The following is a 20,218-nucleotide window of genomic DNA, read 5'->3' on the forward strand; positions in this document are numbered from 1 at the left end:
AGCTGTGGTTTCGCTTCTGCTACAATGCGCGATCATGCTTGATATTAGATAATATATGCATAACAAACACCTATATTTGGAGATGAAACATTACCCTAAGCCCTACGCACACTGCATACTAGATTCATGTTCGGACAACTCGGGCACCGTGCATGATGCCATGTGTCGCTGAGTGAGATCGGGCCTTGAGGGTGTGAGTGTGCTACAGTGTGCACAGTTGCTGTGATTCGCCAGCATCTGCAACAAACCCATTTGGAAAGTGCAGACGCACGGAAGCCCGGTTCGTGGGGTGGAAGCCCAGGCGCAAAACTCAGCTCAGCCGCTGCAGTGTTCCCTCCTCACGCCCGGGTTGCTCCCTCGAAGATGTAAGATTCATCCTCCAACGCGTGCTCCTTGATTGCTGTTCGCTTCGGCTTTCCTTCCCCGCGATTTGCGTCCTTCCGAGTCCTCCGCATCGGCGGCGTAGTCAGGCCATGTGCCGTGCAGAAAATGTGGCGGATGTCGCCAGTCGCACGCATGTCACGATTGCAGGATTCGGCGCAGGGAATGGACGCCGGGCGCCCGCTCAGGACACTGAGGCACGGTGCCAGTGACCGATAGGGGAGTGCGGATGTCTTGTGTAGCTGATGTGCAGCTTCTCGTGCCGTAAACGGTAGGGAGACGTTTCGTTCCATGTTTTAAAGCGTCGGACTCCAATCCAGTGCAAGCGCATGTTTCCGAGCGCCCATCCCGCCTCCTCTTTCCTCATCTATTGCCGGCCCGCCACATTGCAGCGGTCGACTTCTGGACCGTGGTTGGAAACACATTCACTCTGCGGGTAGACGAAGCCTGAACCGGCTCAACAACAATTCGAATACGACTGTAGGGTTCACGGTGCAGCTGGGTCCCACGCTATCGCGGCCTACGAGATCGGCGCTGCTCGACATCATCCCGCACCCGCACCATCTCCGCTCAAGCTAAGCATCGCTAAGCAGTCGCGGACGGCTCCGGTCCAAGTGCCGCTGCCTCGACGGCATCTCACACCTCACTCCTCGCCCTTCGCGCGCAATCGACTCCTTCCCTAGCGCGCCCCTGGGCCATGAGAATGGACCCTCAACGTTACGACGCCAAACCTGAGACCGTGCCTCGACCAGCCCTATCCTATCTCGCTAGGATTCACGAGGCCCGCCCAACGTTGATCCGGGACCCACTGTCGCCGGCACCACTCTCGCTGCACGTCGCCGCACCCTAGACTCGCACCCTCTCCCCTCAGCGACGCAATGTCGTGGTTCTTGAGGGGAGTCCAGTCGGCCATCTTTCACTATGCCTCGTGTGCGCCATGTACCGGCTACATGTATAAGAAACAGAGGCGGAAGCAGGCAAAGCAGGCCCGCAAAGCCAGAACGAAGCTCCAGGAAGAGCAGCCAGAACTATATCACCACCCCGAACCGACGGGCACGAACCCATACTGGCAGGAAGAGATATTTATGGGGCCTGGGCCGCCTCCGAGGCGCGCCCGAAAGACGAACACTTGCAACACACGGGCGACGACGACCGCAGGGACACAGGGCAGTGCAGTGAGCCAGACAGGGAGCAGCATTGATGTCGATCGTGCTGTAGAGGTGCGCCTCAGCGACGATACGCTCGACGACGACAATTGGAACCGCAAGCGCTATCAACGGGAAGACGAGGACCTTTGGGGCTTCGACGCAATTGAACCCCTACAGACAACCCTATCTGGCTCATCTGTTGGAGTCACCGGCTTGAAGCGACCTACGTCACGGTCCGGCAGCTACTACTCTGCTCGAGCACCGCCGGTGAACGACCTCCACCCTCCAGTCGTCAGCCTACCGTCACCCCATCCCTCCGATAACCAGTGGATGCTCCAACCCCCGCCCAAAGCTAGTGTCATGAGTGGGAAAGAAAGAGCCACACTCCGCAGTCGAAGTGGTAGTGGAGCCAGCAGCAGAGTGGAACTGAGTCTTCAGCGCCAAGTAAGCGCAAAGCACCTGCGCGACAAACTCGATCGTGGGGAGACGCCTGAAATGCCATCCTTATCCCGGGGCATTTCCTACAATGACATGCTCATGGGCCAGCGTCATGACCGACCGAAGACACCACTGGCACGACCTCCCTCTACAGCTTCTAGCTACCGGCCTAGGAGGCGTCGCGATACTGCAATGACGAACACGTCTGCGACAGAGCAATCTTCAAGTGACTCTAGCGACACTATTGTTAGACGCTCGCACTCTCCTTCTCATAACCTTTCAACTGTTCCAAGCCTCAAATTAATGCGCGCGCGCAGCAGTCGCCAACAGCTTTCCACTGTAATGTCGAGCGGCTCTGGTGAACCCTCCATAAGCCCTACAAACACCAGCCCCACCCCCGAGCTCGACGACGAGAACCTCCCTGTGACCGCCATTCGCAAGGTCCGATACTCGACCCAGTCCACCGAATCAGACCCATATCACCTCAAGAAGCGGCGTGCTCCCCTCGTATCTTCCGATATCTCCTCGCTCAATGTCCTCCAAGACCTCGTATCTCCGGTTTCATTGCTCAGCTCACGCTTCGTCTCTGCTCCCCTTATGGAGGCTCGCATCAAGCTCCCGCCTTCGGACCACGACGAGCAGAATATGCTCGATACAGACTCCTGGTCCGGGAGCGGGTTTGCTATCAGTCGTGGTTGGGTCACGGATCAAGTCGACGGAGAGGCACGGGTCCCCTTCGACAGTGCCCGCGTGGCGGATCGCGACCCCAGGATGAGATGGAGCGTGGACTTCTGAGGATACTCATCCTATTGTCTCGAACCAGCTCCCGATTTTCTTGAAAACCCCCTGCACGTCCTATCATCGCCCTCAGAAACCCTTTTGCATACCCCCTTCGCACAGCTACTACATTTGCATCATTGTCTCGCATTAGCGTGGCGCTCTCTATTGATCCCTACTGCTTCTTTAAAGCCTGTGTACACATTTGTTTTGATTTCAGAACCTTCTCTTCAGTTGTTCATGTTTGGTGCATGTCGCCATTGATGCTGTTTAGGCGTTTGGTGAGCTGGACAAAAGGAGTCATGTGTCTTACGGCTCGGATGGGTTGATGTTTCCTTTCACATTTTATTTTGGGTACGGTAAAACGAGTACTTGTAGGGAGTTCGGGACATGGAAATGCCTCGGATAGTGCATCTTGAGGTTAGCGATCACTGCATAGCTGCGTCTTTCCTTTGTTTTCGAGTAGTCCCGCCAGGGCGACCGGCCAATTCCATAGCATCATAAGCACAATAAACACACTCGAGCCAAGGAAGAAACTTGACCTGTAACAATGACCTTGTCGAGTACAGCGGATTACGGGTAATTTAGAACAAGGTGGTATCGAGTTTCTCCCCGTCACGTGCACATCATCGCCAATTAGGTCATCATGTAGTGGGAAATTCAGGGTGGTCCGTGTACGCAGCGCGACTTCACTTCCATTCAGCCTCCATTGCCTATCCACCCACTCAGAACCTGCCCCACTCTCTCTCGACAACTCTCAGAAACCGCTGCGACGCCCGTTAGATCCTGATTCTCCCTCACCAGCTGCTCGCCGAGTCGCACGCGACATCTGCCAATTCCGCACGTCATTAGCCAGGTTTGAAGGGGCTGTCACCCCCGCGCCCACCACAGCTACCCACCAAAACAACCCGCACCCGCCCACAAGTCTACGACCCGATATCTGCAACATGGATACCAACATGGAGGATGTCAAAATGCCAGATCCCGCACAACTCTCGTCGGCCCCGGCATCGGAGCCTGCCTCAATCCCCACGCTTGATGGCTGGATTGAGAGTCTTATGAGCTGCAAACAGCTGGCGGAGAGTGACGTGCAGAGACTGTGCGACAAGGTATGCGACCGCTGCAGGACTAGTGGGATGGCAAAGGGGAATCGCTGACATATATTCAACCTTAGGCTCGCGAGGTTCTTCAGGAAGAGTCAAACGTACAGCCAGTGGTATGTGCCCCGTTGTCGGCGTCGCTATACAAGCTAACTGATCCTAGAAATGCCCTGTTACGGTGTGTGGTGACATACATGGTCAGTTCCATGACTTAATGGAGCTTTTCAAGATTGGCGGGCCCAACCCTGACACCAATTACCTCTTCATGGGTATGACTCTCGATGTATAGTCGCAAACGGTCGCTGATTGTTTGCAGGTGATTACGTAGACAGAGGCTACTTCTCCGTCGAGACTGTCACCCTCCTCGTTGCTCTTAAGATTAGATACCCCCAGCGCATCACGATCCTGCGCGGTAACCACGAATCACGACAAATCACCCAGGTGTACGGCTTCTACGACGAGTGCTTGCGCAAGTACGGCAATGCGAACGTGTGGAAATACTTCACCGATCTCTTCGATTACCTACCCTTGACCGCTCTAATCGACAACCAGATCTTTTGCTTGCACGGAGGGCTGTCGCCCAGCATCGACACGCTCGATAACATCCGAGCTCTTGACCGGATACAAGAAGTGCCGCATGAAGGACCAATGTGCGACTTGCTCTGGTCTGACCCCGATGACCGATGCGGTTGGGGCATCTCGCCTCGTGGTGCTGGCTACACCTTCGGACAGGATATCTCAGAAGCTTTCAACCACAACAATGGGCTCACGCTGGTGGCGAGAGCACATCAGCTGGTTATGGAGGGATATAATTGGTCCCAGGACAGGAACGTCGTGACTATATTCTCCGGTACGTTTTGTGCTGCAGAAGAAACATGTATGCAACTGACTGTTCTAGCACCAAACTATTGCTACCGCTGCGGTAACCAGGCGGCCATCATGGAGATAGATGAGCATCTGAAATACACTTTGTATGTTCTAGTGTCACTTAAGAAAGTACCAGCTAACGTCACAACAGCCTGCAATTCGATCCCTGCCCGCGCGCTGGTGAGCCGATGGTTTCGAGAAGGACTCCGGACTACTTCCTGTAAACTACGATCGACTTCTTGTTCCGTAACACAAGCATCATAGAGGGGAATTGCATTAGCCCATTTATTGTTCCGCAGGCAACGCTTGGCTCGTGGGTTTGTGCGTCGAGAGCGGGAAAGGTCGCGGACTTGTAGAGCTTCGGAAACGCCCCGATTGGGCGACGACTCGCCGGGTCGATGCAGGCTACGTACGTAGTAGGCAGCAGCAAAAGGGTAATTTGGGCTTGAGGCTTCCGCAGGAGTAATAATGTGATGAACGAAGACTAAGTGGTACTTGTCATGAGCTGGCTATGTACTAGAAGGCCAACTCATCGGATCTGCCGGTTGTTGAACTCTCGTAGGAAGTATACCGACTTGAAAAGCAAGACCAAATTATGTTATTCGATCGTATGATAATGTGGTTAATCTTGAATGCGAAGCGAAGTCTTGTTGTGCTCTAGCTTAGCATGTACAGCTGCAGCGTTGGGTAGAGCTTTGGATATTCGTCTTTACTTAGAACACTTATGACAACCTATCTCATAACAATACATGATTGTGTAGCGTGGATTGCCTAAGGTATAATGCAAGGTCACGGTTGCCAAGTGGCTCGTAGGCTAACCCAACAAGGTGTGATTATCAGTCGCGCGTCGTGGTCGCGTACGCGCCTCCTCCCCCGCGGCAAAACTCTCCTGTGTACCCGCAGCGCAGCTGAACAACACACTCGACCCCGCCATGTCGTCTCTCCTAGATGCCGCTCTGCGTTCCGATGCTGTACCCACGCCTGGTAGTGAACCAGGTGCTACTCCACGAAATCAATTCCGCTCCTCTTCTATGCGACCACGCGCGCCCCCTTCCGAAAGCGCAGGCGCACACAGTGACCATGAAGGCTTCGCAGACGACGAGGTTGTAGGAAGAGGAGGACCCGGGCGGAGGGCGAATGGGCCCCGGACAGACATACCGAAGGTCGTGGACGTGACAGGAGAGACGCTGTCGCAGCGGTTCCAGGAGTTCCTCGAGAGGTAAGGATGCGTCGACTACCCAGAGAGACGATGCTAATGAACAATAGCTACACTGAAGATCCAACTTCCTCGGCGCTGCCCGTTTCCAGTGTACCAGTAACGGACAAGTACTACATTGCGCAGGTCAAAGGAATGAAGCTGTATGGATTGTCTACGCTTTACGTCGACTATACACATTTGCAAAGGCATGAAGACGGCATTGTGGCAGCCGCTGTCGCGAGCGAGTACTACCGATTCCTCCCATATATGATCCGCGCTTTACACAACTTGATCGCGAAGTATGAGCCTCAATATTTTCGCGATCATCGTCAGCCCACAGCCACCGGCACAGCTACGTCTACTTCGCGGTCGGAACGAGCATATGAGGAAGCAACAAGTCAAAACGATAGCCTTAACGAGAAGACTGCAAACCAACAGACCGACAAGATCTTTACCCTAGCCTTCTATAATCTGCCTCTAATTTCAAGGATTCGCCAACTACGAACAGAGTCGATCGGTCGTCTGCTGTCAATCTCTGGCACTGCGACTCGCACATCAGAAGTCCGTCCCGAGCTTTCCATGGCTACCTTCATCTGCGAGGCTTGCAACACGGTCGTGCCCAATGTCGAGCAGACGTTCAAGTACACTGAGCCAACACAATGTCCGAACACAGTCTGCATGAATCGTGAAGGGTGGCGGTTAGACATCAGACAGTCCACGTTTGTCGATTGGCAGAAAGTACGAATTCAAGAGAACAGTTCAGAAATTCCCACAGGTAGCATGCCACGCACAATGGACGTGATCTTGCGAGGAGAAATGGTTGATCGAGCCAAGGCTGGAGAAAAGTGTATATTTACTGGAACTGCCATCGTGATCCCAGATGTCAGCCAGTTCAGGGTTCCCGGTGTGAGGGCGCAAGCAACTAGGGACAACTCGGGGGCTGCCCGCGGAGCGGACGTCGGCGGGTCCGGCGTCAGTGGCCTCAAAGCTCTAGGTGTACGCGATTTGACTTACCGCATGTCATTCCTGGCCTGTATGGTAACTCCCGACACATCCACCCCAGGGCAGTCTTCAAATCACCACATGACTGGTCAAGCAAGCAATATCCTGGCATCACTCAACCAAGCGCAAGCAATGGAGTCTGACAAAAACGGCGAGGAAGCTCAAGCTGAATACCTCTCAACCCTCACTCCAGCTGAGATCCAGGATCTGAAAGATATGGTACACAAGCCTAACATTTTCATGCGGTTAGTCGACTCTATCGCACCCACGGTGTATGGCCACCAAGTCATCAAGAAGGGTCTTCTCCTCCAACTGATGAGTGGTGTATCGAAACAGACACCAGAAGGTATGGATCTCCGTGGCGACCTCAACATCTGCATCGTCGGCGACCCATCGACATCCAAGTCGCAGTTCCTTAAGTACATCTGCAGTTTCCTTCCTCGAGCTGTATACACTTCTGGCAAAGCTTCATCCGCCGCTGGTTTGACAGCTGCTGTTGTCAAAGATGAAGAGACGGGCGAGTTTACTATCGAAGCAGGAGCCCTCATGTTGGCAGATAATGGTATCTGTGCGATCGACGAGTTTGACAAGATGGATATCGCGGACCAGGTTGCTATCCACGAAGCTATGGAACAGCAGACCATCTCCATCGCAAAAGCAGGTATCCAAGCAACGCTCAATGCCCGGACATCCATCCTCGCAGCTGCGAACCCCGTCGGCGGTCGTTATAATCGTAAGACCACGCTTCGAGCCAATGTCAACATGTCTGCACCCATCATGTCGCGTTTCGATCTTTTCTTTGTTGTACTCGACGAGTGCGACGAGGCCGTAGATCGCCACTTGGCGGAGCACATCGTAGGTCTCCACCAGTTCCGCGACGAGGCTATCGAGCCAGAATTCAGCACCGAGCAACTACAACGCTACATCCGTTTCGCCAAGACGTTCCAGCCCGTATTCACAGACGAGGCAAAAGAGACCCTGGTGGAGAAATACAAAGAGCTCCGTGCCGATGACGCTCAAGGTGGCATCGGAAGGAACAGCTACCGCATTACCGTTCGTCAACTCGAGAGTATGATTCGGTTGTCAGAGGCAATTGCTAAAGCCAATTGTGTCATTGACATCACACCCGACTTCGTTCGAGAAGCATACAACCTTCTCCGGCAGTCCATCATCAGCGTCGAGAAGGACGACGTGGAAATGGAAGATGAAGACGACGAGGCACTCCTTGCTGCTGCCGCTGCCGCTGCCGCTGAGACCCAAGAGGGCGACGCAGATATGGGCGCAGACGAAGAACAGCAAGACGGTACGAGCGCTCGCGCTCCAAGCCGTACGCCTGCGCCGCCTCGCGAGAAGACAAAGATCACGCATGACAAGTACATCTCCATGCGGAATTTGTTCGTCAAGCGCATCAACGAGGACCAAGCTGCCACCGAAGACGGTGTCGAGGAAGAGGATCTCCTCATCTGGTACCTCGAACAGAAAGAATCCGAGCTGGAGACACAAGAGGATCTAGAAAAGGAAAGGGACTTGGCTAAAAAGGTGCTGAAGAAGGTTTGCAAGGTACGTCTTATCAAAACCTGCACAATGATGTAGATTGGTGCTAATGTGTCACAGGAGCAATATCTCATGCAAATCCGCGGCGAGGGCTTGGCTGATGAGCAGGGGCAGGCCGAGGCTGCAGCCAAGGTTGTGTATGTGCTGCACCCGAACTGTCCGGTTGAGGATATTGTATAAACGATGGATTGGTATGTGTTATGAATAGCCTCATCAGGGATGGCAATGATATCAGGTTGGTACGAGGCGTTTCGGTAGCTTTGCACTAGGTCATGCAGCGCGCGCATTTGTGCAAGTACAGGAGTGGGTTATATGTTGGGAATGATCGAGCGTGCGAAGAAAGCAAAGTATTTGCAGCTCAGCATTGGCGCAAAGCCAGAACATGTCCCAGTGAAGACTATGTAAAGATAAGATAGTACAGCGACAACGTGGACTGAGTCAGCATGAGCTTGTGGGTCCTTGCAGCGCACATAAATAGCTATCTTTCACGTCCGTGATATATTGACGGTACATAAGGTAAACTCTCCAAGTATGCTAGATGGCGAAGAAGGCGAGCCGAAACTGAAATGATAAAGCGTTGCCTATTATCATTTCCACAAAGACATGGTCGTAGGCCATGGCGCTGGGGCATGTGCAGGTAGGGTCAACGTAACTTGATAACCTATCACACTTGTTCTAACAGTAAAGTATGTCCACGTTTCTGTGTACATGGCTTTCTGGAGAGCACCGACGACAGCTGGACACATACACCATGATACATAAGTAGACACCAACATGAAGAGAAGCACCCTCGCCGGTATACGTGTCTCCAACCTCCTGGCTCTGCACTAGATGGACGACCTCCTTCGCCATCCCCACTTTTGACGTGCCATCCTTCAACGTAGTTTTGTCATTTGGCATTCTGCTCTCTGTCGCTGTTGTGTTCTTTCTTTTCTCGACTTCTCAGGGGACACTTTTCATGTGGACTCTTGTCTCGATAGGTGTTCGGTTCACGACTGGGCGTAGTATTCTCATACTCCTGTCCATCCATGTGTGTTTTCATGATATACCAAAAAGTTGGATCTTATTCAGAGGGTTAGGTGCCACCTCTACAAGACACAAAGTTTGATTGGCTCTTACCTTATCAGTTAATGTGTTATAACACACGCTACTACAGCTCCCCTTCGTATACAGCTAGCTGACTGTCCCTCGAATTCTACCGCATTGGAATCAAGCTAAGTGAAACCAGGTAGAACATACTGATAAAGAAGACGAAATACTCTACATAACGATTTATATTCGGATATTCCAATGCACTGATTGAATAATTTCTCTCACCCTCGCCTCCCCTAGTCGTACATTGATTCATGTATTATTTCCCCACCATATTCTTCACCCTCACATTCCCCCGCACATCCAACTCCTGAATGTGACAACGATGACACCTTCCATGTCTCGAAGTTTCCTCCTTACTTCTACTAATATCTTTTTTTGTTCTACTTGTTGATGTCACTTTACAAGGAACAACACAACTGCTGACACTGAAACAGGCCTTGCTAAAGAAGGTCTTGTGTCGTCCCTCTAAACATGAGAGGATTGGTAAATTCCTGTACAGAAATGACTTTCTCATATCGGATTCAGTACGGCCAAGGCAGAATTCTGCATTCCCCATGTGACGTTTCATTATAATCTTCTCCAACCCCTTAGCTAAGATACCCATTAAGTCGTGGTTTCGCGATTAATTCGCGCACCTAACATCATAAACTCCAGGTCACCCTACTCGCTAGACTCGCCGTCCACCACCTGCTCACCCTCCTAACCGCTGCGACCGTCGTGCAGTCTGCTTCTGATGCATCCGCATAGGCATATCTTTTCCTCCATTCCGAGCACTCTCTGCACCAAAGTCCATCATACCACCCCACATCCAGTCGTCATTTTCCTCATCCTGGTCCTTGACCCTAAAGGCTTCCTGCCTCCACTCCGCCTGCATTGAACCGCTTCTCGCGCTGCTTGTCATCGTCTCCGGCGTACTCGTCTGCCCGCGCGGTTGATCCATCAGCGCAGCGCGCACCTGCTCCTCCCAATCCTCCGCTACACTTCCGTTAACCCCACTCACACATTGCGTGTGAGAAGGCGTACCTTGCACCGCGCTACTCTCCACGGGAGAGTCCATCTTCTGAATTCCCTCTTTCATGCTCTTCACCCGCGCAGAGAGAGCTTCTTCTTTCGGGCCCCACTGCGACCACCCGTTCACGCCGGTAGTCACCCCCGGCATGAGCCCGTCCTTCATCTTGCAGTCGATACAATTGTCGCGGAGATCGGCGTTTATGGCGTGGGTGCTGTCGCAGCCGTCGATCCGGGGGACTTGTTCGCCATTCTTGCCGTATACGTAGATGGTGGAGCGAGGGCAGCGGTGAGATGTTTGCGTGTGGCCGCAGCTGTAGGTCAGGGTGAAGAAGGTGCACATGGTTCTGACGCCAGTGATGACGTGACTGAGAAATGTCGTGCGTATCGGTGATGTCAATGGGGAGACGTTGAGAACGTGAGGTGAGCGGGAGGGAGTGCTGCGTTGAGGGAAGGCGCGTCCGGTGGTTGATTGCTACGTGCAAACGCAGAGGGAAGCTGGGGCTGCGGACTGTGCAGGTACGCAGCAGGCCGTCTGAACGTCACATAACTTGATGTATGCAAATTCATTTCTCGCTGTGTTTTGTGGTCTCGATAACTCTTACCAATGTGTGCGGCGCATCACCGTTTTGTCCTACCGTGACTACATCAATTCTGAATATGTGAGAGTAGATACGGCGATGTAAGAACGTAAACATGGTCGCATTGAACGGGTATACCCACTAAGAGAAGCCCGTAACGACAGAGCCCCTACCCAAGACCTTTCCATGCAACCCAGTAATGACCCGTGTCACCTGATGTCGCCAATGAACCCAAGTTGGTTGGTATATGTACACAACGAAGCGAAAGTCTAATATCACAGCTCAAAAGGAAATGTTCAAGCTTGCCGCCTTACCCGGCGCATCTCAGACTGCTGCGACCGCTTCGTCACCCGAGTAATGCGCGCCTCGCCCAGCTTCTTGATGGTTTCGATCACGGTGTCCGTCTCGTCGAGCTCTTGCATCTGGTCGCCGCCGCCGATGCTCTTGCCGATGACCATCACGTTAGGTACGGTCCGTCTGCCAGTCGTATCTGCGAGGACTTCCTGCAGCTTGAGGCCGATCGGGTGCTCGTCGAGCTCGACTACATAGGGCGCGGGGTCGATGTCGTATTTCTCGAGGAGGATGTGCTTTGCTTTTCGGGAGTGCGGGCAGTATGTCTTGGAGAAGATGATGACTGAGAGGTTGTTAGTGGTATTAGGGGCAATTGAGGGATTAGCATACTTGGGCTCTTCTTCAAGATGGCGTTCAATTCGACCTCGGCGTCGTGGTAATCTTCTGTCTCGTTCTCCTTGGGCGGTGTCTTGTCCTGCGTCCTGCCGCCAACCGCTGCGACGCCCTCGAGCGGTTGCTGCTTGCCTTCCTTGTTGTACCGGCCGCGGGGTGTCTTATCTGAGTCGCCGCCAGTTACTGAGTCAACGTATTCCTGACCCTTCTTCTCAGCGGCCTTTTTCGCGTCGTCTGCTGCGGCTTTCAGGCGCGAGCCCACGCCGTCTGCGTCGCGCTGCTTGGACGCTTCCATGTAGTCTTTTGCCTGGAGCGCTTCCTGTGTCTTGATATAGAATGGAGAGGTCCGTGTCTGCGAGCTCGACCGCGTCATGTAGAGAGTAGTGATGATTGTGAGGGTGAGGAGGAGGACATAAAGCCTCATCCGTCGTTGCGACGGCATGGTGTGGTGTGTGTGTATGTGGTGCGGAACTGCTGCGCGCAATGGCGGAGAAGCACAACTGTGCTGCGAGCGAGGTGTTCAGGCTGCGAGTTGCGAGCACAGCCTTAAGAATGCGCAATGTATTTCCTTTGTCTTGCAATGCCAGGAGGTGGTGAGAACTAAGCCCTGGGTGCCTTGCTGTGCGGTGTGGCGTCTGGGGTAGGGCGGGTAATGCCACGGCAGGTCGGCGGCGTGAGTGGTCGCGCGAGCAGGTGACACGACACGTCGAAAGGGGAGGCGCGCCAACGGTGGAAATGAGCGGTGAGGTGGCGTTGGGCAGCTAGTATTGTTGTAATTGTCTGTATTTGTAGCAGAGCTAAAGCAACCGAATGTTTGCACACGTCGAAGAGGGATGATGCACCTCGTAGGAGCTTCGGCGCAGTGCAGGAATGCAGCTTAGCGGGGCTTGTCCCAGGCTAGTGGATCCATCGTTCTCCATCATCATCCATCACTGTGCAGTGCCGCGGAAACACATCTGTTCCATCCCATCCGCCAGCGACGTTGGCCTACACAATTGTGGGTGCGCAAACATCACGAAACTTTCCCAATGACGTGCCCTTGGCGTTTCAATGCCTAGAGGCTTGGACGCGACGCGCAGTACGTCACAGACACGACTCACGTCACACAGCTGTGCCCCCTAGGAGCCATTGACTGTTGGTCTGGGACTCTAGGGCACGCAACGCTGTGCTTTTGGTCTTTGAAAGGTCCACCAGACGTCTCAGACAACTGTTTCACCGATTCTTATGCTAAGAGTCGGCTATCCGGCAGCACCGCGTTCTCGCTCGTGTTCGCACAATTTCAAATTGTACAGTAATGCAGACTCTCAGTTCCTCAGTGCGGACGGTTCACCCTTGCAACCCATTTTTTAGTCAGAATGAGATCAATCCTGTACCACGTGAACGCTTGCGAACCTACGTTACTAGACAACTAGACATCGAGTTACCATTGCACAAGCTACGACCGCTTTCGGTATTACAAGACTACACACATGTACGGATCAAGGACTGTATCCGCAAGTCTACATTCACTGCCGCCTTTCAATTTCCCTTTCTGCACGAATTGTAGGAAGAAAAGTACGTGTGCGGTCGCGCTTCCTGAATCGGCCTAGCTTTCGAGCCTCCGTCTAGCCCCTTCGAGCAGTGGTGTCGACAACTGTTCCGCTTCGTCTATGAGCATCGCAACAAGCTCAACGCAGATATGATGAACTTCGAAGTATTCCGATGTATAAATTAGAAATAAAGTCTCAGTATAGACAACGCCATAAAAGCAGGGCTTCGCAACACTCCTCTCCTTAAGTCCACATCTGAAGCAACCCATCCATCCCATTACGTCACTTCATTCATCCAAAATGTCTCTCCCATCTACTCCCCTCTCAATCAAGCCATCTACGTCTGAACTAAAAGACGGCGTCCTCACGCAGAAGAACCTCGAAATCGCCATCCGAGCTCTCGAGCGCGACGGCCTCGTTGTGATAGAGGACCTAGTCCAGCATGCGACCCTTGACAAGCTGAACAACAAGATGGTCGAAGACGCGTACGACCTGCAATCCCGAAAAGACAGCCCCTTCAACTACAACAAGGGCAACATCCAACAGGATCCTCCGATGGTGAAAGAGTTCTTCTCCGAGGAAGTATTCACGAGTACGCTTAAATATCAACCCCCTCGAGTTCCTTATCAGTCAGTAGCTAATATGACCATGACCAGATCCCATAGTAACGCAGGTGACTTCTACGGCATTGGGTCCGAAGCCTTCTCTCCGCTTCATGTCAGGCAACACCGCGCTTCCACCAACTGCAGATTCCCCACCGGCGTCCCAGCCCACCCACACCGATGCCGACTTTGACCATCCCCACATTCCCTTCGCACTTGTGGTGAACGTCCCCCTCATTACCATGGAAACCCAGAACGGCTCCACTGAAGTCTGGCTCGGCACCCATTCCGAGACAAGTATTGCCGACCAAGAAGGTGCACACGGCGAGAGAGCTAGCGGAAGAATCAAGAAAAACTTGCTTGAGGCACGGAGGAAAGTCAGGGCACCGTGCCAGCCTACAGTCAAGAAAGGCAGCATCGTCGTCAGGGACCTGAGGCTGTGGCATGGTGGAAAGCCGAATTTAAGCGATGAGCCGAGGGTGATGCTTGCCATGAGTGAGCTTTGCCCTACCAAGATCCCCTACAAAACGCACTGTGCTGATCCTTCTCCAGTCCATTTCGCACCCTGGTACCGTAACCAGATGACGGTGGAATTCGCAGAGAATTTGAAGGACCAGTTGACGCCGGAGAAGACAGGCTTGCACGTCGCGGCTGAATATGTGGCAAGCGAGAAGCTGGAGGTGGAGAAGGGTTACTTGAACAGGCCGTATGGAAATGCGTACGACTTTGATCAGGTTGATAAGGTGCAGGATCTTTGCTCTGAGGTTTGATCAGACGAGTACAAGAGGTTGGAAGCACACGCAGCAGTGCATGCGAAGGCGGTGATGAGCGTGATTGGTGGTAGGGGATATGTCCCCTGAAAGCTGTATATTGGATGGCTTCATTTGTCAACATGCCTCAGGATCACAAATCGAACGGGCACTTCTGAGTATTGCTATGGCCGCGAAGCTCTTTTGACCTGACATGCACCATAGCTGCACGGGCTTCCGAACAGGCAGGTCCACGCGCAGCCTCCACACCCCAGAACTGGCGCAAGCTCACTAATAAGCCGCTCCCATGTCGATCGGAGTTCCGCGTGTAACGCGCTGGCACGAGCGGAACCAGTCAGCTTGGGTTGACTCAGTCACTTTCCGTAGCGCTCATTGGTCAATTCGACATCACCCCGGTCGGCGTCTCGGTTCGGCACGCATTCACGCCCTCGCAACCATCAACTTGGGTTAAATGATGAGTAGGCAGCAGGAAGTGTAATTGAGTCAAAGCTCACTTCGTACGTAATGAAGGGCGGTATAAAGCGCTACCGCATGTAGCTTCACAAGTAGACAGACACCACAGCATCGCCCACCTCCACTAAACATACAACGAAGAAATCCTCCCCTCCACGTCCTACCACTTACCCCATCTCGATTCCATCACACCATGCCCTCCCAAAACGACCTCGCCAAAGCCTTCAAAGCCCTCCACAAACCCGGCGACCCCATAATCCTCACCAACGTCTGGGACGCCATCAGCGCAAAAGCCGTTGCCGCACTCCCAGAAACCAAAGCCCTCGCAACAGCCTCCTACGCCATCGCCCTCGCAGCCGGCCTAGAAGACCCCGACCTCACGCTGGAAGTAAATATCCGCGGCGCAGCGGCCGTAGCGAAAATCGCAAAGGCATTTAACAAGCCGCTCACAGTCGACTTCCAAGATGGGTATGGCGATCGGTTGGAAGAGGGCGTGAAGAAGGTGCTGGAGGTGGGGGCGGTGGGGATTAATCTTGAGGACTTGAGTCGTGAGAGAGATGCGCTTTATGATGTTGATGAGGCGGTGGCGAGGGTGAAGACGGTTCTGAGGGTTGCTGCTGAAGCGGGCGTGCCTGATTTTGTAGTTAACGCTCGCACTGATGCTTTGCTTGCTGGTCATCCCGTTGAAGAGGCTATCAAGCGTGGGAAGGCATATCTTGAGGCGGGGGCTACCACGGCGTTTATCTGGGGTGGGCCGGAGAGGGGTGGCACGACGAGAGTAGAGGTCGAGAAGGAGGCGAAGGAGTTGGGTGGGAGGCTGAATGTTAGTTTGGTGAGGATGAGGCCGGGTGGACTGAATGTGGAGGAGTTGAAGGAAGTTGGGGGTGTGGGAGTTGCAAGGATTAGTGTTGGGCCGCAGTTGATGATGAGGAGTGTGGGTGCGGTGGCGGAGGAGGCGGGGAAGATACTGAGGGGTGAAGGGCTATGATTTGGCCTGCGGCGCCTGAATTAATGAAAAGAAGGTCCTTTAGAATCCTTCTTATCACTATCCTTACCATTCTGAGCTTTCGACATGAGATCTGAAGAAAGAAACCGATTGAGAAGGTGCACAGAGACCCGACGAGCTTCACCAAGAGGAAAAGAACGTAGAGACTGAACTAACTGATGGAAATAGTGTACAGTGGAGGCATATGCCTCGATATTGAGCCCTTGGACGTACCTTATCTCTGGTAAAGTATGAGGGCTACGAAGCCTAGGTCTGAGGAGCAGACTGTTGCGAGGCCCTCAAACTTTGTATCACTTTGCCGTGATGAATCCCAACCCGAACCGCAATATATGCACACAAATGATGATCTGAGCCGAGCCATGGTATCTTCCCCCCGGCGCATGCCGCCTCCACTTTTCGATGTCGTGCGTCGCTCAAGGATCCATGGACAAGTTGCGAATCTTCTTCTTGTAGTCGTTAAACTTGTTCCTCTCCTTCCTAACCTCACCGTCCAGGTATGCAATCCTGATCTTCATTCCTTGCTTTTCGCCCTCCAAAGCCTCGAGCTTCGACTCCATTGCGGCGAGCTTCTCGCTCGATGCGACATCTTGTTCAGCTTTAGCAAGGCGTTGCTCCAGATCGTCTTTCTCAACCTGAACTGCTTTGAGCTGTGTCTGTGTCGTATCGCGCGCACGCTGTGCCAACTGCGCCTTCCACTGCTCTTGACCAAGCTCGTAGGTAAGTTTCTTAGACTTAGCGGCAGATTGGGCCAAGCTTTCGGCGAGCTGTTTACGAAGCTTCTTCACCTCCTCCTCATTGTCGAGGCATTTCTCCTGGAGGTCGTGAGCCTGGGTGTATGCCTGTTTGGCGTCCTGCTTCGATCGATCGACATGGGCTTGTAGGTCCCTGGCTTCGGCTTTGTGTTGTTGAAGTAGAATATTTTCGGCTTTGAGCTCTTTGAACTGGTGGACGAAGGCCGCAAGGTCATCGATATTCTGCCAGAATTGGTCAATATTGGATGTATGGTGGGGACACTCCATGCAAACGAAGCACAATACTTACTGGAACCTTGCTATCGGACGAAATCGGTAGGCTGGCTTCTACGGGTTTCTGCAACTCAGGCGCTGGCTTCTCTCTGTCCGCACGCGCATCTTCGGGTGATGGAGCACTGTGGGTCGAAGGTGCCTGTCTCACGGCCAAGCCATCAGAGCCGTCCCATATCGTGGGTGAACTCATACGGGAAGTATGGTCGCCGATAGGACACATCGTTGATGGTCCGCCCTTGTTGTCGATCTGATAGTTAACCGTGCCAAACTTCAGGTCCGATGTCTCTTGCCTGTCCTGAATGCCCTCTTCGGTCGGCTGGCTCTTGAGATCGGACTCTTGCTGAAGTTCTGGAATTAACAGATGTTCTGGAATTAACAGATCTGTAGCGCAGTTCTCGCCATCAGTCATGTCACAAGGAAGAACATGACGCTCATGCGGCAAGGTTCTAGGCGCATCAATCTGTGCGGCAGTCCCCGGAAAGCCCACCTGAGTTGGACTCGGTACGTGTATCTTGTCGCATAACTTAATGAAGTTCTGCAAAAAACCGCCCGTGCGGGTGCTGATCTTAGAGATATGGCCAGCAGCAAGGAAGTAATACGCCGCCAAAGTACTGATTTTGTCACCAGCGCGTTCGCTCTGGCCATAAGCGTCGTATGTGGTATCGAAAGGCGGCTCCCACTCGACACCTTCGAAATCCTTTGGCTTCAAATGCTTTGTTCCGAATCGGAGGAGCACCTGATGCGCCTGATTCTTCTTAGAGATGTACGCATAGACCGGCTTGTAAGCGCTCTTGTATTCATGTCTGCTAAGTCCTAGCACAAGACGTGATGTAGCGATGTCGGCCTTCTGCGGGAAAGACGCTAGGGTCTCTTGGTCTATCGGTTCGAAACGAAGAAGAAGATGATGTGGGAGGGCCTTATAGGCAGAGTTCACCTTGTCTAGCGCGCACTCTTGGAGCTCGGAGAAAGTGGTATGTTCCGGCCTGTGTTGATCAGGCGCCGGAAAGCTATAATCCAGTGAGCTAGGAAAATTTTGGGGCATTGAGTGCAGCCAGGCCCACATATCGATTTGCTGCATTGTTCTGTAGCAAGCTGAGCTTGTTGTCAATGCTAGTAGCAAAGCTTTGTAGACGCGCTGGAAATCGTTGAGGAGAGTCTGGAGAAGACGACGGAGGCTGAATTAGAGAAAGGTAGCGGTAGCCTGTGGAATATAAATAGGCAGCAGAGCTTGAGTAGGTATAATAGGAGCAAACAACGGGGTAGACAAAAGGTGATAGGGCGGGTACGCAAACCGCGCGAAGTGAGAGAATCGATTAAACGACATGGTGAACGAAAGCAGACTCGACAATTGATAGAAGAATTATTGTAAGATGAAGTTGCTTCAGGAGGTCTTCAAAGCCATTGTTCGTGAAGTGAGAATTTTCCCAACGGAGGTTCTTCCAGATCACTGGGCCACTATTTCAACGATGCGACGGGGCTCCAGATTAGTCTGCGTGGGAATATCGACCATCTGGCTCATGGTTGCTATGCTGATCTGGTGACTCGAATCTTGAGTATTGTTGAGCCATCCATACAGGCATAGCACTGTCGGGTGAGCACGCAAACGGAACCGAGTCGCATTTGACAGCGATAGATGCGGTGGCCGCAATACCCTTATCTGGTGTCAACCATCGTGCTCCCCAGTCGCTCATCGTTAGGGTCATAGAGTGGAAACAAGTTTATACCTACTGAGTGAGGAGACAGTGGGATGGAGGAGGGTCGAATAGTAGTGGAAAGGAGCTAGAGAGGACATCCCCACGCTAATCCATATACGGACCACTACCTTGGCAATACCTCACTTTCGCACTTATCTCCAGCATGACTTGCCTTCATCTACTACGTGGCAACGAAGGCTGTCTGTACCTTTATTTACGCTTTGCAATCTCAGCTGAGCATCCAGCCTATTCCTTTATTGCACGCATACTGCGAGAGGTGGTGGTCGGACTTCCCCCTCCTGCCACGCCCCCTTCATACTTGGCACCAGTGCCAAATTCGGACCCGTTGACCGATCCAAGCAGCAGACCCAATTCCTGTACGCTTAGAGTGCCATGCGACTTCTTGGATGGCAGCGGCATCTGTTGACTCGCCCCGACAGTTCCAGTTGACAAGGTGTTAGAAGGCAATGCAGATACATCGAGCTCGCTCTAGGATACGGTCCATAGTCTAAAGGGGTGACATCTAAGATCAGATCCAGGCTCAGTCGAATGCATCCCAATTCCAGTTTGTCTTGTGGCTCCCCACAGTGCCTCGGCCACAACTCGACTGCGCGCAGAGAACATAGCCACAATCGACGTGATATGGTACATTGAGGTACATTAACTACCTTGCTGTTTCATCTTGGCTCATATATATGACATACGCCGGTTCCTTACGTTTTGTGGCGGTCCCACAGAGATTGCGGCTCTTCCGATTCACCCAGGTCACGCTGCGACCAAACACATATTATTCGCTCACCCAAATGGAATACCCACAAAACCCCGGGTTTGGTCTTTTAGCGCCCGTCCGCGGCCTCAACTTTGGTGTGATGGTGATCTTTCACCATTTTTGGTCGGAATTTAGATTACCCGCATGGCGGCTGATTAGCCTGAAATGAATCTGGATCCAACCATCGAGCGACAGCATCTGTTGATACATCTTAGCGCAGAGCAACTGTCCATCCGAGCGCCTTCCGAACTTTGGTCTGCGGTCTAACAGAGCTTTTTGCAACTTCCTTCGAGCTGTTGGAGGTCTAAAGGTTACGCTTCATCTTAGTTCTTGGAGAAGGAATTTTGGCATGGCTGGCAGACATCCTTCCTGTGGTGATTCTGCCCCATGTTGGTAGTTGAATGTACACCCCATGGCATACCCCCACCAAAAACATCCGTGCATGCAGATTCGAGTTCCCGTTGCGTGGATGAGAGCCGCTTAAGAGATGTGTTAAGGGCTAACCTCAAGAGCAAACTACTATATTCAGGAAGGACG

General features: G+C 52.8%; 8 protein-coding genes across 8 annotated transcripts; 5 read left to right on the forward strand and 3 right to left on the reverse strand.

Annotated features, from left to right (window-relative positions):
- Positions 1 to 1,331: 1,331 nt before the first annotated feature.
- Positions 1,332 to 2,762, forward strand: N0V89_007697 (uncharacterized protein; the record flags this gene model as incomplete). The annotated part of the gene is made up of 1 exon (XM_056216458.1): positions 1,332 to 2,762. One exon carries the CDS (start codon positions 1,332 to 1,334, stop codon positions 2,760 to 2,762), a length of 1,431 nt encoding a protein of 476 aa, XP_056070705.1.
- A 929-nt stretch (positions 2,763 to 3,691) lies between these two features.
- N0V89_007698 (uncharacterized protein) lies at positions 3,692 to 4,935 on the forward strand (the record flags this gene model as incomplete). Its single annotated transcript, XM_056216459.1, has 6 exons — positions 3,692 to 3,853; positions 3,919 to 3,960; positions 4,008 to 4,113; positions 4,161 to 4,694; positions 4,743 to 4,815; positions 4,863 to 4,935. The coding sequence occupies 6 exons, from the start codon at positions 3,692 to 3,694 to the stop codon at positions 4,933 to 4,935; spliced, it is 990 nt and encodes a 329-aa protein (XP_056070706.1).
- A 708-nt stretch (positions 4,936 to 5,643) lies between these two features.
- MCM6 (MCM DNA helicase complex subunit mcm6) lies at positions 5,644 to 8,645 on the forward strand (the record flags this gene model as incomplete). Its single annotated transcript, XM_056216460.1, has 3 exons — positions 5,644 to 5,930; positions 5,978 to 8,471; positions 8,526 to 8,645. The coding sequence occupies 3 exons, from the start codon at positions 5,644 to 5,646 to the stop codon at positions 8,643 to 8,645; spliced, it is 2,901 nt and encodes a 966-aa protein (XP_056070707.1).
- Positions 8,646 to 10,251: 1,606 nt separating this feature from the next.
- Positions 10,252 to 10,911, reverse strand: N0V89_007700 (uncharacterized protein; the record flags this gene model as incomplete). Its single annotated transcript, XM_056216461.1, has 2 exons — positions 10,252 to 10,535; positions 10,584 to 10,911. The coding sequence occupies 2 exons, from the start codon at positions 10,909 to 10,911 to the stop codon at positions 10,252 to 10,254; spliced, it is 612 nt and encodes a 203-aa protein (XP_056070708.1).
- Positions 10,912 to 11,445: 534 nt separating this feature from the next.
- N0V89_007701 (uncharacterized protein) lies at positions 11,446 to 12,275 on the reverse strand (the record flags this gene model as incomplete). Its single annotated transcript, XM_056216462.1, has 2 exons — positions 11,446 to 11,783; positions 11,831 to 12,275. 2 exons carry the CDS (start codon positions 12,273 to 12,275, stop codon positions 11,446 to 11,448), a joined length of 783 nt encoding a protein of 260 aa, XP_056070709.1.
- A 1,387-nt stretch (positions 12,276 to 13,662) lies between these two features.
- On the forward strand, positions 13,663 to 14,734 carry N0V89_007702 (uncharacterized protein; the record flags this gene model as incomplete). Its single annotated transcript, XM_056216463.1, has 2 exons — positions 13,663 to 13,954; positions 14,019 to 14,734. 2 exons carry the CDS (start codon positions 13,663 to 13,665, stop codon positions 14,732 to 14,734), a joined length of 1,008 nt encoding a protein of 335 aa, XP_056070710.1.
- A 646-nt stretch (positions 14,735 to 15,380) lies between these two features.
- N0V89_007703 (uncharacterized protein) lies at positions 15,381 to 16,175 on the forward strand (the record flags this gene model as incomplete). Its single annotated transcript, XM_056216464.1, has 1 exon — positions 15,381 to 16,175. The coding sequence occupies one exon, from the start codon at positions 15,381 to 15,383 to the stop codon at positions 16,173 to 16,175; it is 795 nt and encodes a 264-aa protein (XP_056070711.1).
- Positions 16,176 to 16,606: 431 nt separating this feature from the next.
- N0V89_007704 (uncharacterized protein) lies at positions 16,607 to 18,542 on the reverse strand (the record flags this gene model as incomplete). The annotated part of the gene is made up of 3 exons (XM_056216465.1): positions 16,607 to 17,167; positions 17,235 to 18,201; positions 18,505 to 18,542. The coding sequence occupies 3 exons, from the start codon at positions 18,540 to 18,542 to the stop codon at positions 16,607 to 16,609; spliced, it is 1,566 nt and encodes a 521-aa protein (XP_056070712.1).
- Positions 18,543 to 20,218: the final 1,676 nt, after the last annotated feature.

Source organism: Didymosphaeria variabile (genome assembly GCF_027946475.1).
Source record: "Didymosphaeria variabile strain IMI 356815 chromosome Unknown scaffold_5, whole genome shotgun sequence".
Taxonomy (NCBI): Eukaryota; Fungi; Ascomycota; class Dothideomycetes; order Pleosporales; family Didymosphaeriaceae; genus Didymosphaeria; species Didymosphaeria variabile.